Consider the following 16,608-nt stretch of genomic DNA (forward strand, 5'->3'; position numbering starts at 1 on the left):
TGGAGATATTTTTTTTTTCTCTCTGAGTGTGAATGTTGAACCAGACATTTGAAAATACATTTAATCCTGAAATACATGAAAATAACAGAGTATACTGGGTATATATTTTTAAAAATATTATTGCACAATTAAATTAATCATGCAGCAGATTCAAACTATTAGAAATAGCACTAAAGGAAGAAAATAAAATTAATTCAAATGATAGTATCAGATCAAGGAAAGGAAAAATATATATAGCTTACACTTGCCAGGCACATATTGTTAACTTTGTTCAGGTGGCAGCTTTTGTGGTTTGCTTGAGTTTCAGCTTGTCTCAGAAGGTGTTGCTACACCATGAAGGTGTTAAGGCAGCGTAGTAATGGAACAGGAGATGAAACGGAAGGTTCATAAAATGTCTTATCATTTGGGCCTTCCTGGAGAAACGTAGCTTGAATTTCTGAGTGGTCAGCTTGACATTTTAAAGCAGGGAGAAGTTGTGTCATTATTTCTGGAATACTCCAGTAGTTAGAGGAAAGAGATTTAAAGTTCATCGCAGTAATTGCTGACAGCTTCCACAGAATGAGGTGCTTTTGGTAAGCATGTGCTGCCTTGCACAGAGGCAGCCTACTAGGAGTGTGGAAGAGGACAGTAAGCTGTGAGATGCATGTGACAGAAATCATAGATTTGGGTAATCTTGTGCCCCTGAAATAATTTCACCCATTTTGAAGGTGGAAAAGAAGTAAAATGCCTTGTAATGGTTCAAGCAAAGAAAAACTCTAGGCTTCTAAAACTAACAACTTGTATTACTTTCAGAAATTTAACCTATGAAACCTGGTGGCCGGTTGTCACAGGGAGCAAGGTAGCTGGTATCACTGGGCTTGTACAGTACATGTGAAGTGCTGAGGCGATCCCTACTGTCACACATTTCCCCCTCCCTGGAAACCTGCAATTTGCCTCTTAGTCCCAGTTGGGGAGGAAACTTGCAAACAGCCGCAAGCCATACATAATGGCGGGGTTCACATCCTGACAGGGACGCGGTAGAAAAGAGGAAAATTTCAAGAGTCTTTATAGCATTATTTGAATCAAGGACTTCGTGCTTTTTGTGAAGGTTGTAGCACTCTGTTTTGTTTTGTTTTGTTTTTTTTTAAGTTTTGAATATGTTGTATTTGTTTTGCTTTTTTTTTCCCTTCTGGATGCCAGCCAGTATTCACCTGAAGGAAACACATGGGGATGGCACACTCATCACATTGCACTATCTTCTGCTTAAGTAGCTAACATTTATTGCTTAATAAAGAACATCCTGCACACATACCAACTAGGTTTTCAGTATATATACTATGTATATGTATAAATAGGTATATTCACATTTAAACATGCTCTTACCTGTGACCTTCAGAAATTCATTAATGGGTAGATTTAGGGATGCTGTTTTAAACCCAGAGGTTTTAAATATATGATCTAAAAGTGAGATTTTTGTCTGAACCCCAAACCTAGGAACATAGTTTGTATAAAGACATTTATTTATTTTTAAAAGCTTCCTGAATTTCTTTCAGCTTTATTGAAATATAATTGACAACACTGTAAGATATTTAAAGTATACATTGTGATGAATTGATATATGTATACGTTGTGAAAGGATTCCTTCCATGTAGTTAATAAACAGTCCATGCCTCACATATTTATCATTTTGTGAGTGTGTGAGAACATTTAAGTTCTACACTCTTTGAACATTTTAAACAAAAGAGTGTTATCAACTATAGTTACTATGTTACACATTAGATCCTCAGACCTTACTTATCTTATAGATGAAAGTTTGTACCCTTTTACTAACCTTTCCCTATTTTCCCCTCCTTCCAGCCCCTGGCAACACACATTTCTACTCTCTATTTCTATGAGTTTGACTTATTTTAGATTCCACATATAAGTGATACCATGCAGTATTTGTTGTTCTCTTTCTGGCTTATTTCATTTAGCATAAAGCCCTCAAGGTCCATCCATGTTGTCACAAACATAGGATTTTCTTCTTTATTATGGCTGAATAATATTCTGTTGTATTTATATTCCATGTCTTCTTTATCCATTCATTCATTGAAAGACACCTTAGGTTGTTTCCATATCTTGGCTATTATGCAAGAGAAAGAAGTAAAAGGCATCCAAATCAGAAAGAAAGAAGTAAAATTGTCTCTATTTGCAGATGACATGATATTATATATAGAACACCCTAAAGACTCACCTAAAAACTGTTAGAACTAACAAACAAATTTAGTAAAGTTGCAGGGTACAAAATCAGTATACAAGAATCAGTTGCATTTGTATACACTAACAATGAACTATTAGAGAAGTTAAGAAAACATTACCATTTATAATTACATCAAAAAAAAGGAAATACTTAGGAATAAATTTAACCAAGGCGGTGAAAGATCTGTACACTGAAAACTATAAAACATTGATGAAAGAAATTGAAGAAGACACAAATAAATGGAAAGATATTTTGTGTTCATGGAATGGAAGAATAATATTGTTAAAATGTTCATACGACCCAAAGGATTCTACAGATTCAATTCAATCCCTATCAAAATTCCAATGTCACTTTTCACAGAAAGAGAAAAAAAATCCTAGAATTTGTATTGAGCCACAAAAGACCCTGAATAGCCAAAGCAATCTTTGAGAAAGAACAGCAAAGCTGGAGACATTACAATTCCTGATTTCAAACTATATTACAAAGCTATAGTGATCCAAACAGTATGATATTAACATAAAAATAGACACAGATGAAAGTAAAATAGTCTAGAAAAAAGCCCATTCATATATGGTCAGTTAATTTACAACAGAGGAGCCAAGAACAGACATGGGTCAAAGATAGTCTCTTCAATAAATGGTGCTGGGAAAACTGGACAGCCACATGCAAAAGAATGAAGCTGGACCACTGTCTTACTCCCTGTACAGAAATGCATTCAAAATGGATTACAGACTTAAATTTAAAACCTCAAACTGTAAAACTCCTAAAAGAAAACATTGGGGGTAAGTTCCTTGACATCAGTTTTGGCAATGATTTTTTGTATAAAGAAAATTATATTTAGATACTACGTAGCTGATTATTATTACTGATTACAAAAATCATTTTTTACATAAAATTTCAAGTATAGTTTGCTTGTATCCTGGAATCACATATACCACAGACTGAAGGGACCTCAAGAATCATGGCCTCAGGCAGGTAGGCTTTTAATTATTTTAGCTGCACAAATAAGTAGCATTATCTAGGTTTCACAGATAAGGAAGCTAAGTCTCTTAGAAGGTAACTCGTCCAATTACAGGTGACAGAGATGTGAGATCAGCACAAAATCATAACTTAAGGAGAAATAAAACTCAGTTTGTATAAGTTTTAGTCTACTTATGATATGATTAGAAAATATCAAGTATTTTAAAGAAAGTATTTTTTAAATGAGTAAGGGGCTCCTTTGCATCTAATAAGTGTATTAGCTTACTTTTACAAGCTAAGACAAGCTATTTATATGCCCCTTAATGATATCAGACATATCTGTTTAATTTGCTTCCTATGATACATAGAACTATGTCATCATTTTAAGTAAGTTTCATATACTTTAGCTATGAGCTTTAGAAAGCTGGCTAAAGGATGTTCTAGAAATGGAGAAAGACAACACATTGAATAATCAAAACTTTGTTTCACAGATCAATGAACTGCTTAAAGTAACTACTTACAATTCAGAAAAAGCTGTCTTTTTGAAATAGTGATCTTATGAGAGTATTTCTTGATTACTTATGCTCTGCATTTTGCACTGAGATTTTATAGTAGTAGCATATGCTGGGGGAAGGGCTTTCAAGTCATTGTATTTCACATCATAATATTTTACTGTGCACAGTTGCCCATATATAAAAGCAAAAAAATACATATACATACATATATGCATAAATTTCACAAGTGCCATGAAAGCAGGGACCATATCTGTCCTATTCACTGCTGCGTTGTGGTACCTGGCACAGAGCAGGTGCTCAGTGAGTAATTTTGAATGGATGAACGAATAAATTCGAAGGAGATCCCTCTTTCATACTGTGGTTGTTGAAACAGTCTGTTAATAAGTTGACAGCACTCATCTTTGAAATTACTACCTACAAGCATTAATTCCCTTGTGCCTTACTCTGTTTTAAACTCTTTGATTTTAAAATATTTTCTATTTATGTTACCCATTGAATATATGCATTCCAGAAAAAAACGGTGTCACTCAAAACCAACATGTATTCATGCATCTTTCTTTTCTCTTCATGTTCGCCCCCCTTCTTGAGTGCCATCTGTCTTCTCTTTATTATATAAAGCATATCCAACCTGTAAGTACTATCTTAAATGCCACTTACTTCGTGAAGCCTTCTCTGTCATCCCCGTGCTTCCCTGGAGTAAACATATCCCCCCCCCCCCCCCCACCGCCAGTTACATTTGTTTGATGTCCTACATTTTATGATATGCTTTCATATGGTAGCTCTATTAATAAGAAGTAAAATAGCTCTAAGGGTGTTGTATATACAATTGTACTTAATACTCAGAACAGCCCTAGGAGGCAGGTAATATCATTTTCTTGATTTTATAGATGAGAAAAATGAGACTGAGAGAGGTTTCTTGAGGTTTCTTAAGGTCATGTGGCTAAATAAATGAAACGGCCTGGCCTTAAAAACCCGAGGGTACTGAGTCTCTTAGCCATAGGCTCTAACTGCTTGCACTAACTGACTGTGCTTCCCCAATTTTATGACTTTTATATAGAGGATATTATTCCCAGTTTACATGGTAGGAAACAGGGGCGTGTTAAGTTACTTCTTAATGTTCTCATATGTAAAGGACTTAAACACAGGTATTCTAATCCAGCATTTCCATTATTCATCTAGTACCTCCTATGTTGCTTTGTAATTATTTTTTTTACCTTTTAACAAATGCACTCTATATGACTGACTAAAGTGTCTATTCATTAGGGGTAGGAAACAGGTAAGAACATTGCAAAAAAAATTGCCGCTGCTACATTGCAGAAAATAAAATTTGCTGGGTGGTTGTCCAGATTCATTTTTCTTAATCACAACTACACATTTTCTCTTTTTTGCTACTACTTGATACGTTTTCTTGATTATACATTTTTAACCAAACAATCCTGCATCTCGGGGCCAAATGTTGACTCTCTTTATTTCACACAAATAGTGAAGGGTTTATGGAAGAACATCAGGGAAAGAACTTCTGTAGCCTTGATGTTTGTTCCAGATTTTGGCAACCAGGGATATTTGAACCCAGGGTATGGAAAGCTGTTGGGCTCCTCTGTCACTTCAGTTAAGAGGCTCAGTAAAGCTGTTGAAGTGCATCGCCTGGCTTTGGTTCTTCCCTCTGTTGCCCTTGCTCTGTAATAGAAACCCTGCTCCATTTCTTATCTCTTTCTCTTTAGCGTGCCGGCAGCACTGCCTTCTGACCTGGTTTAAACGTCCTCAGTGACCTCTGGCAATCTAATGTTTGGGTCCCTTCGGGAATATGCCCACTCAGCTGGATTTTATAGTAATGATTTTACTTCTGACAGAAGTTTGGTTAACAATTTTGTACTCCCCTTATTAAAGAGAGAATTTCACAATGTAATTTGCTTCACAAACCTCCCACAGTTATGTTAAGCAGATGGTTGCCAAACACCAGTTCAAACTAGATTGCTCTTATATGAAATAAAATCCATGCTCAGAAAATCTGGCAGTTGGAAGCTGGTCTGCCTCCAAAACAGGCTCTCAGACAAATTTCTCTTTACTCAAAGCTGGCAAACTACTACACCTGTATTCAACATGCAGTAAAGAAAATGTCAGATGGCACACATCGATTCAAAGTTACTCTTCTTTAACATACTGACATCCTTTTTTCTTTACTGGTAACTAGTTAACTGTTTTGCTTTTGGTGACATAGGGGAAATAGCAAGAATTTGGTAATCAGTTCTTGGTTCTAGTTTCAGATCTGGCTCTGAATAGATGTGTGACTTGGACATGTTACTTCACCCATTCTGAGCTTTAGTTTTCTCATCTGTAAAATGAGGGTAATATTGTATACTTCACAAAGCAGCTGTTGTGATCAATATCAGGTGATGCATGTAATGCACCTAAAGTCTTTCCTTTTATACAGTGGTCCTTTAGTTAATGTTATGTTGATGATGTTTTGTGTTTAAAACCTAATTCTATTATAATTATTTGTCACTTGTGGTTAATTTATGCATAGCCTATGTAACTTAAAAAAGTGGGAAGCAACCGAATAGCACAGGGAGATCAGCTCTGTGCTTTGTGACCACCTAGAGGGGTGGGATAGGGAGGGTGGGAGGGAGGGAGATGCAACAGGGAAGAGATATGGGAACATATGTATATGTATAACTGATTCACTTTATTATAAAGCAGAAACTAACACACCATTGTAAAGCAATTATACTCCAATAAAGATGTTAAAAAAAAAAGAAGTATGATAGGTAAATCAGCAACAACAGTTCAATAAGCATTTATTGAATGCCTGGTACGTGTAAGGGGAAGATGGTTTTACAATTGTGAATAAAGACAGCATTTCTTTTCAAAAATCTTACACCATAGGGAGCATAGAGTTAAGGCAAATATACTAATGAAATCACTGTAATGTGTCTTTGTGCTCAGGAAACACTTCATGAAAAAAGGTGGAAGATAAGTCAACTTCGAAGGTATGCTGATATTGACAGAAGTAGGGGAAAGATTCCAGAAAATAATAATAGGGGCCAGGGGGGAAAAAATAAGTAGAGATGTATAGGATAAGTTCCAGGAAGAATGACTAGAAAATGACTGGAAAAAGTATGAATAACTAATTGACTAATAGGACATATGGCCAAGAGCCATGATGGAACTGTGCTGTGGTGGTCCTTAAAGTCCATACCAGTACCTTTGTATTTAATTTGTAGGCAGTGAGCAGTCATGGAAGACATTTAGAAGAGCAATATGAGCTCTGCTTTAGGAAAATTAATCTAAAAACTGAACATACGATGAAATGGGGGAGTGGAGTGTGGCAAAAAACTGAAAAGAGACCCAGCTAGAAAGTTGTTGAAATTGTTCCAGGTGAGAAGGCATGGGGAATCTTAAAGAAGTTCTGTGTTGCCCACGAAAATGCACAAAAAGGAGTTGGATACGCAAGACATGGCACATATTGAATCTCTAGGACTTGGCAAATGCAATCATTCATTTAAAGGATGGATAAAGGGATAGACTGTTGTTTGCCTGTGGCATTTCTATTTAAACTAGGCTTATTTTCTCCACGTTGAACATTTCTCATGAACTAGATGTCTGCCAGAAAACAGAAACTTCACCCTTGGGCTACAGTGGTGCCACTGTGCTGGTCAATAAAGATGGGTAGTCTGATGATGGGCGTGCTGTTTATGGTTGCATGCATTGTGGGAGACCTTTAGGGAGTGAGATGTCTAGGCTCCTTAGTTTTACTTTTTTTTCCAAGGAGGTAGAGAGGATACTTTTTTGGTATTTATTTTGTTGTGAAGATCTCTTTAAATGTAAATGAAATACTGCATGAGCTACTCATAGGTCTGATTTATCTTTGTAAAAAAAATTGACACAAGACTGTCAAAATGTGACAAAGGAAGTCCTAAAATGCCATCCTCTGTAACTGTTGGTTTAGAGATTAAAGTTGATTATACTGACTTATTCCTCAAATGGCTGTCTTTACCTACCACTGATAAGTCATAGCATGACAAGGAATATAGAAAAAGCAAGGATCAGGAAAAGGATTGAATATTGGCAGATTCTTCAGGAATTAGTTGTACTACATGGACCTACCCCTGCCTTAAGACCAAAGCAAATCTAAAAATTAGAAAGTAGTTCTTTTGAGTGGGCATATGCATCCCAGAGTTGATAGAAAGTATTAATTCTGTAGTTCAGTTTGTGGAAACTTATTTTTATTTTATCTGACTGATGTGGTCTTGAATTCCTGGTATCCTCTTCAACTGATGGACACAGTTTTATAACATCTGAAAGATCTATTTGCCCAGGACTGGTATCTGTCCTAAATATAATACAAATATTAGTTACTTGTTTAATTGGAGAGGCAGTATCATGTCATAGGAAGATGCGAAGCTAAGAGACAGAAGATCTTGAGTTGATATCAGGCTCCCATTTACTACCTTTGCATCCGTGGGAAGGTTATTTAACAACCATGCCTCCGTTTGTTTATCTGTGTTTGCCCTACCTACAATCCACTGTGGTTCTGAGTATCCAATGAGACAATATGAATTTTTTAAATCATGAAGAATTATAGTAAGTTGTTATTTTTCTATTATTATTATTATTAAAAGGATTCTAAATCCTTAGTGTAAAGAGACTATTTTATCTAGCCTGCTGTTTTCAGGAGCATCAAGTGTTATTTTTCCCATATTTCAGGTGATGCAGGTGGCTGAGTCAAAATAAACAAATTTCGCAAAAGGTCCCAGAACTAGTTAAGTGGCAGAAAGGGAGGTAAAGACCCTGGTTTCCTGCAATCAGGTGCAGAGTAACTTTTTTCTACACTGTTTTTAGAATAGTAGTCATATTTCAGAAACCAGCACTGTCTTGATCTATTACCCTACTAGGTTTAAGAAATACATAGTCTAACTATATTGGGGAAAGGAGAGAGAGAGTCGGGGGAGGACGAGAAAATGAGGTGATGTGATGTGCAGACAGAATGCTACCTACAAATGGCTCAGCTGCAGTTCACTGACACCAGTGTCTAGACTTGTCCAACCATTTCTAAAACGAATACTTTAAGGATGTTATGAGGGAGCTGTTTTGCAAGACTTACGCATTTATTTACTCACAGTTAAAAGGAACAAAGTTTTTATATTGTGTGAAATTTTGTTGAGGAAATTTGTTGAAAAATGATTGCACATACCTTAATATAATTTTTGTTGTGAGGATTTTACTTTCATTGTTTAGACGGTTGTAAGTTCATTAGTAAATAATTGTGCTTTACATCAGAGTTTTGAAAGCAGTTTGTTTTTTTAACACATTATTTAAACAGCTGCTGGGCTGTTAACATGGATTTAATCATGTTTGGTGTTTCTTTTTTGAACGTTTAAATGAGAGTTGTATTAGCTCAGAAGCAACTTCAACAGATTATTAGATAGACATATTGATTCAATTAGTGTGTATAACACCGTTTCAAGTATCTGGCATAGCCCTGGAGAAATTGATGCTTATAAGTAATAACACCCCTTAAGTGCCCCCTTGAATGTTCACACAACAGAAACCAAGCGTATGGAGGTCCACTTATACATCACACCTGAAAGACTTTTTTTCCCAGTTTGATAAGAATGGCATTTTAGCTCTCTTTTATTATTAGCACTGTGAAAGAAATATTTAACTCCTGTAGTATTTGCTTCCTTTAAAAATTGAGTTGAAAAATATAATTTGGAAATTAAACAGAAATAAATCACTAAGTGGATAGTAATTGATCTAGAAGGCCTATTTTATACTCCGTAAGATCAATAAATATTATATCCTTTCAAATACAGCAAATAAATCATAATCCCTTTGCATTATTTTCCTGGCTAGGGAATTTCAATAATCTGTTCGTGGATTAGTAGAATCAACTCATACTAACAATAAAGTTTTAAGTTGTATAAAGTTTAATTTAGATTTTAAAAAATATTTTAATAATGATATTTTAGGTTCTGGTTACTATGATTTTTCAAAACTTGACATTTTAAAAAAGATAGGATTATCTGTGAAAACCTCATTCTAAGGATGAGGATAGAATTTATTCCTTCAATTTGGTAATTCAAAATTAACTGGATCTACTTCACCATATGTGTAAAAAAATGATCTTTTCCCCCAAATTTTAAAAATTGAGAATTTTGTATTATTTGAAGCCATCTGGTGCCAGACATTGCAAAATCATATGCCACCTTGCATAAGTGGGTAATTTGGTGAAGTTATGAAGTAAAAAATAGGAAATGTCCAATTTCTAAGGAAAAGCTTCTTCACATTTATGTACTGTTTAGGTCAATAAATTCAAATTACATATGTTAGTAAAATATTTCCTGTACTTTTACTCATAAACTCTTTCATGACCTGGGTATATACCATCCTGCTAATATAGGCTTCTTACTTAAGTGAAAAATATTCTTCAGCTTTTAGTCTTAAACCTTCATAATCAGTCACTTTTAGCAAAGTATTAGGCAAACAATAAATATTTTCTGGTTCAATGAGTTTTAAAGAGAATTCCATTTTGGTCCTTGTGTCTTCTTGGTTGAGGTGGGTGAGATCTATTTTGTGAGGTCTATTAGTGTATGTAACAACATTATACATTTCATTTTCCATTTTATTTTTAAGTGGTATACATTTCGGTTTTGAATTGTCTTTAATTTTCGAAGTATAATGAGAGTAGTAAAGAAAATTTCAGTATGAAATAGACAATTAAAATAATGTTTTAACAGCTTCACAAAATAACATAATTTTTCCCCATTTGGTTTTCTGCCTTTTTTTTTAAAAAAAACAGTGATCTATATATGTTTAGCTGTGTAAATACCCTTATTCAGTTATCCTTTTATTTAATACCATGTTACTGAATTTAAGGCAAGTCTAGTGTGACTTTATCCACTCAGTATTATGTTTCTCGAAACAATGATAATTATGAAGGCTTTGCGTGTAGAGAGCACAGTGTAGTTACTGAAGAAACTTCTACAATTGAAATTTGTTTGGCCTGGGAGTCATTTATAAGAGCTTTTGTGTGAGTCTCTTTACTTCTCGCTCGACATTGGGATGATTACATGTAAATGGGAGGTGATTAAACCATGCGTTTTTATAGCATCTATAAACTATATCCTAAAGTTCAAAAATAGTAGTTTGAAAGCATAAAGAAGAGGGGGATAAAGCTTTAATTCATAAACATGTTTGCATTATAAAGCAATTTTTTGCATAAATATATATGTGGACTGTTTTGTTTTTTTTTTTTCTTTTTTTCTTTTTTTCTTTATTTTTAATTTTTTGATTCTGTTGCTTCTTCTTCTTTTTTTTATTCAAACCCTTGTGTCGAGGGCTGACTTTCAATAGATCGCAGCGAGGGAGCTGCTCTGCTACGTATGTGGACTGTTTTAACATGAAATATATTCAAAGCTTTGTCTATGTAAAATTGATTATGAAAGTCTTTTTGATTAACTGTTATTATCCTTTAACCGTGTTCACAAACCTCCAAGTCTACTAAACAAAAAATCACTATAACAATGAACTTTTTCTTGATGCTTTAAAATTTGACTTTTCTTTGTTTTAAACTGTGAACTATATCATCTCCTTTAAGAAAAAAAAAGATACCTACGTTAAGCATATTTATTTATTAAAAATATTCAAATATCTATATATTATAGTTATTTGTGACTACAGTATCAAATAACAAAGAACAAATTGATCAATTAAAATCTTATTTCACATCTTTTCATTGCTAATCATTCATTCTGACAAAATATTTTTATTAAACTGTTACTGCTTGTCAGTATATAAAAGTATATGTAAATTCCCACAGATATGTTTAAATTTTACATTCTTCATTTCGTAGCAAGAAAATAAGCTTGAAAAATAATTGTTGGTATTGAGATTTATAATAACAAGCTTTCTTTTCACTCACACTAGCAAGTTCTTATCTTCATAGAAATTAGCCATTTATGAGGATGCCTTTCTGTTAACCAAATTGTAAAAGAAGTATTATATGAAGAGTTAAAATTTAAAGATTTGGTAACTCATGTACTATGATTATTATACAATGATTAATAATTATAATAGCTTTATATATTGTAACAATTATAACTCATTTATTAATATATAAATTATAATTTAGAGTATAAATTTACCAAACATTTGAATTTAATCATTAATGAGTTAAAATATTAGCTGCTCTGGGTTAATTAGAAACATCCTAAACAGTAAAAATAAATCATAGGAGAATTTCTTTTATGTTCTTTGAGTAGGGAAATTTTTTCTATTTAACAGTTAAAATTCAGACCACTTTAAGTAATCACTTTTTGTCCTAGAATTTCAACTTAATTTTAGTAGGATGGGTTAAAAATTAATTAGAATGGAATTTTGTTTGTACATAGGCCATCACATTAATGCAAAACTTAATCTATGCTATGTATGTATTAAAATGTGTTTCATTTTATTGATTTACTATATCAATAAATATACTCTATTTACTACAGTAATAGTGTGTACATCCATACATGGCAAACATATAATTCCTTAGAGTATAATATTGTTAGAGAAAAGATGACTATAATTTTCCACTTTTTCTGTATTTCAGTGCTAATAAACATATTTTTTTTTGGATATTCATTTCAAGTATATTCTTCTGTGGATAGAAATTCTAAGTATAATTGTAATATCCAATAAATTGTTAAATGACATATTTACCCATGTTTGATACTATGTTTTGATGTCCATATTATAATATTCCCACTAGGGAAAAGATGATACTTTTTAGTGTAACATCAAGTCATATCCTTCATAATTTTGTACTGTTTTGAAATTTAAGAGGCCTATAGTTTCAGACCCAAAACCCACTCTTGTAGGTATACATTTCTTCAGTTCTCAAAATGAAATGCTAGTAGACCTTATACTCATTAAAGGTAGCTTATCAGTATTGACTAGTTCAGGAATGTAAATGATGGCATTGCTGCGAAGTTTGTGATCTTTAGGACATCGCTTAAATGTGCGGGAAAGTTTGCTCACAGGCTGGTATATGAAGTCATGCTGCATAAAGTCATACTTTTCATTTGTTTTCTTCTTAATATTTCTTTTAAATGACTGACTAACAATTGTGGATGAAATGTGGTACTACATAGGGTAACCAATAGTATTTTACATTAATTAGAAAATTGTTCCTTCTCAGAAAAAATATGGAAAAATTTCTTGGAATATGGAAAATTCTATTGAAGCAAGACACAGAATCCAGAAGCCATACTTGAAAATGTTAAAAATTCAAAATGTAAAAAATTCAAAATGTAAAATTAGCATACATGCCAAAAAATACCCTAGAGTAAAAAGATAAACCAAAATTTTTGCAAAACATATCAGACACAGCGCTAAGTTCCTTAGTATATAAAGCATTTAAATTCAGTGAGAAAGGCTGACAACCTAGTAGAAAAATGGGCAAAGAACTTTGATAGGCAGTTCTAAAAAAAAAAAAAAAAAACACACACATTTAAACATAGAAAAAGATGCCCAACTTCATTCACAATAAAAAAGTGCATATTAAAAATCTAAAGTACAATAACCAGTGTTTATCAGATTAACAGTTCTGTGTGGTATTATACAATAGTGTCTATAATAGCACTAAACAAGAAGTAATCTTAAAAGCCTGGATGAATGAATTATATTTGTAAAGTAGATTTTATGCAGGTATTAGAAAGAACAGTGTAGATTTCTGTGTATGGAAAATATTGAACAGATGTTAATTGAAGAAAGGAAAGTTAAAGTCAGATAAATTGTACAGTCCAATTTGTGTAAAAAGAGAGACTATATATACACACATGTACACACATACATATACACACACACAGTTCTAAACAGAAGACAAGGATAGGGGTTGTTTTTGAGACCAGAACTGAAGAATGGGTGAACTTTGGGTAGAAAAGGACTTAATTTTCACTTTTCATCCTTTATGATGATTAATTTTTCGTTGCTATGTTAATAGATACTTTAAACATATTTTTTAAAAAAGCTTAAAGAAAGAAGATTCTAAATCAAGTAAAATACCTCAGGGAATACTGCCTGAAATACCTCCTATATGCCATAGATTTCTTTAGCATACTGGGGATATTAAGATGGAAAAATATTGTCTTTACTCTTCTCAAAACCCAGTAAAGCAGTCCTAATTTGTAAATAGGGTAAAACTCAAGGGAGTAGATATCTTATTAGAGATCAGGCAAGAAGACTGTCTATCCCTTTGTAGATCTTGGGATAGTTTACATACTATAAGTTAATTGATCTTTACAAAAACCTTATGGAATAAAAAGAGCACTGTATGTCCAAGGATAAATAATAGTAAGCCCATTTTTTATATTTACACATTTAATGCTTACATCTGCCCTAGGAAGTGGGTACTGTTATCATCCCAGTGTTGTAGAGGACATAGAGAACTTAAGTAACTTGCAGAAGGTGACACTGCTTACTAAGTGCCACTGCTGGGATCTTCACTCTTAATAGCTAAACTATTCTGCCTAAACTTTATTCTGTAATCTGAATTCATCTCCACAAATGAAAGACGTAAGATTCAGAGGTTAAATAATTAGTTCAAGATTATACTGCAGTAAATGTCAAAGCCAGTTCTCCTAAATCCAGGGATCCCCACAATGTACCACACTGCCTGTAGTTCACAGGGGAGAAAGGGAAGAGTCATTTTGATAATATGTACTACCTATCATGAGTACTAACGACAAATCACAGAAGGGGTGGTTTCTCTAAGAAAACAATTGCAGTAAAAAGAACTTAATTCCTTTTTATGAAAATAGTTCCTCTATTCAAGAAATACCAAATAATTTGTTTTGCTTAGTAACTTTGATATGGTTTCTTGAGGCATTTTCAAGATCACTGGATAAAAAACTGGTATTCATTTAAAGCTTGTTTCTCTTGTGAAAGAACTCTGTCAGCAATCCATAATGAGGGCTGTGCTAACAAAATTCCAACTTTTCTGTGGGATGATCCAAAAACAGCAAACAGAAGGCATTGAATTTCTTAACAGTCACAAGTGCGTGCATGCAGGCTATGCCATTCCTGTCATTCACTGCTTTTTGGTGTGCATAGATTAAAGTTGGAATACTTTGATTTGCAGACTAATATGTTCCATAAAGAACTTTTTTCGCATAGGAAAAAAAAAGAGTAGCTTAAGAGCACGTGAGGTCTGTGCACTCTGCCCTTCATTTATACAGCTCTCAACTGAATGTATGTGTTTAGTCTGATTTTAGGATATTTGCCTTGACAGTGTGCCTTCATATGTCTAAGATATTTGCTGGATTAAGATCCTGGGTTGTTTCTCTTGATATAAAAAAGAAAAAAGAAAATATGGTTCTGATGAACCTAGGGACAGGATAGGAATAAAGACGCAGACGTAGAGAATGGACTTGAGGACACAGGGAGGGGGTAGGGTAAGCTGGGACGAAGTGAGAGAGGAGCGTTGACATATATACACTACCAAATGTAAAATAGACAGCTAGTGGGAAGCAGCTGCATAGCACAGGGAGATCAGCTCGAAGCTTTGTGACCACCTAGAGGGGTGGAATAGGCAGGGTGGGAGGGAGACGCAAGAGGGAGGGGATATGGGGATATATGTATACATATAGCCGATTCACTTTGTTATACAGCAGAAACTAACACAACATTGTAAAGCAATTATACTCGAATAAAGATGTTAAAGAAAAAAAAAAAAAGCAGGTTTATGCAAGTACCCTGATGGGAAACAGAGACTATGAAGTGTATATATAATGATTGTTACATTCAGAAGAGGTGTAGCTCAATGGGATAAGTAGTAACTAATCTTGTCTTTTTCATAATCCTACCTCAGTCTCAGTAGCCTTAGTGACAAACTCAATAGTATAACAATACCAGTTGATCTTGAGCTTTCCTAAGCCATCTTCACTGTCATGCCAGAGCTTCACGGAAATATCATAGAACACAGTATGTACTAACATTGCCTGGGGGATGGACCATATTCTACTTAGTATAGCATTCTCAACCATGTTAACAGAATGGCAGTGGGTGGAAAAGAGATGTAGGTGACAACACATAACATGCATTTAAAATGTCTTTCTTCTTTTTAAATTACAGCAAATTCAGTAAAGCTAGAAATGCAGAGTGATGAAGAGTGTGACAGGAAACCCCTGAGCCGCGAAGACGAGATCAGGGGCCATGATGAGGGTAGCGGCCTAGAAGAACCCCTAATTGAAAGCAGCGAGGTGGCAGACAACAGGAAAGTCCAGGAGCTTCAAGGCGAGGGAGGAATCCGGCTTCCGAATGGTAAACTGAAATGTGACGTCTGTGGCATGGTTTGCATTGGGCCCAATGTGCTTATGGTACATAAAAGGAGTCACACTGGTAAGCAGCTGAAAGAATAACCTGATGACTGCCTGTGACATCTGATGTTGATATTACCTGACATCTATTCTCTTTCCTTTTTATTCAGGGGTGGCAATGGTGAAACTACCTTTTCAGAATTCTGCTAGTATTGGATTGCTGAAAAGCAGAGAGTAGCCTGGGTCTTGACTTCCAGCCTTCAAATCTGAATAGCATATCAAAAAGAAGTTTGGGATTCAGTTTCCACAGTTCTTAATATAGCAAAAATATGATAAGGGTTCAAAAGGTATAGGAGAATTTCATTGTGTAACTTGATCTTTTTGTATTCCTATACATATTTTACCATACCCATGGGCAGGTAATAGAGTTTGCTAGCTAAACGTTTATACGATAACATGGTACTCATGCATTTATGTAAGGATCGATCATTTTCATCTTGTCTAGTTAACTTCTTGGAATACAGTTTCCAATCAATCTTTGCCTACCATGGGTCTCTGTAGAAGGCAGATATTTATCTTCCCCAGTTCCAGGATGTCACCATCTTCCTGTAATTTT

At 34.2% G+C, this 16,608-nt stretch overlaps 1 protein-coding gene across 18 annotated transcripts in view; it reads left to right on the forward strand.

Annotated features, from left to right (window-relative positions):
• The window catches only part of IKZF2 (IKAROS family zinc finger 2), a 231,203-nt gene that overhangs the window by 119,454 nt on the left and 95,141 nt on the right, over window positions 1-16,608 (forward strand). For 16 of the 18 annotated variants that reach the window (XM_082396902.1, XM_082396888.1, XM_082396893.1 and 13 more), the window contains one exon: window positions 15,808-16,074. In XM_082396902.1, the coding sequence (XP_082253028.1) occupies window positions 15,808-16,074 (267 nt within the window). The remainder of the gene's footprint in view (window positions 1-15,807; window positions 16,075-16,608) is intronic. The other 2 variants (XM_082396891.1, XM_082396897.1) reach the window with 1 other exon arrangement.

This window comes from Balaenoptera borealis (genome assembly GCF_965194805.1).
Source record: "Balaenoptera borealis genome assembly, chromosome: 6".
NCBI classification, from domain to species: domain Eukaryota; kingdom Metazoa; phylum Chordata; class Mammalia; order Artiodactyla; family Balaenopteridae; genus Balaenoptera; species Balaenoptera borealis.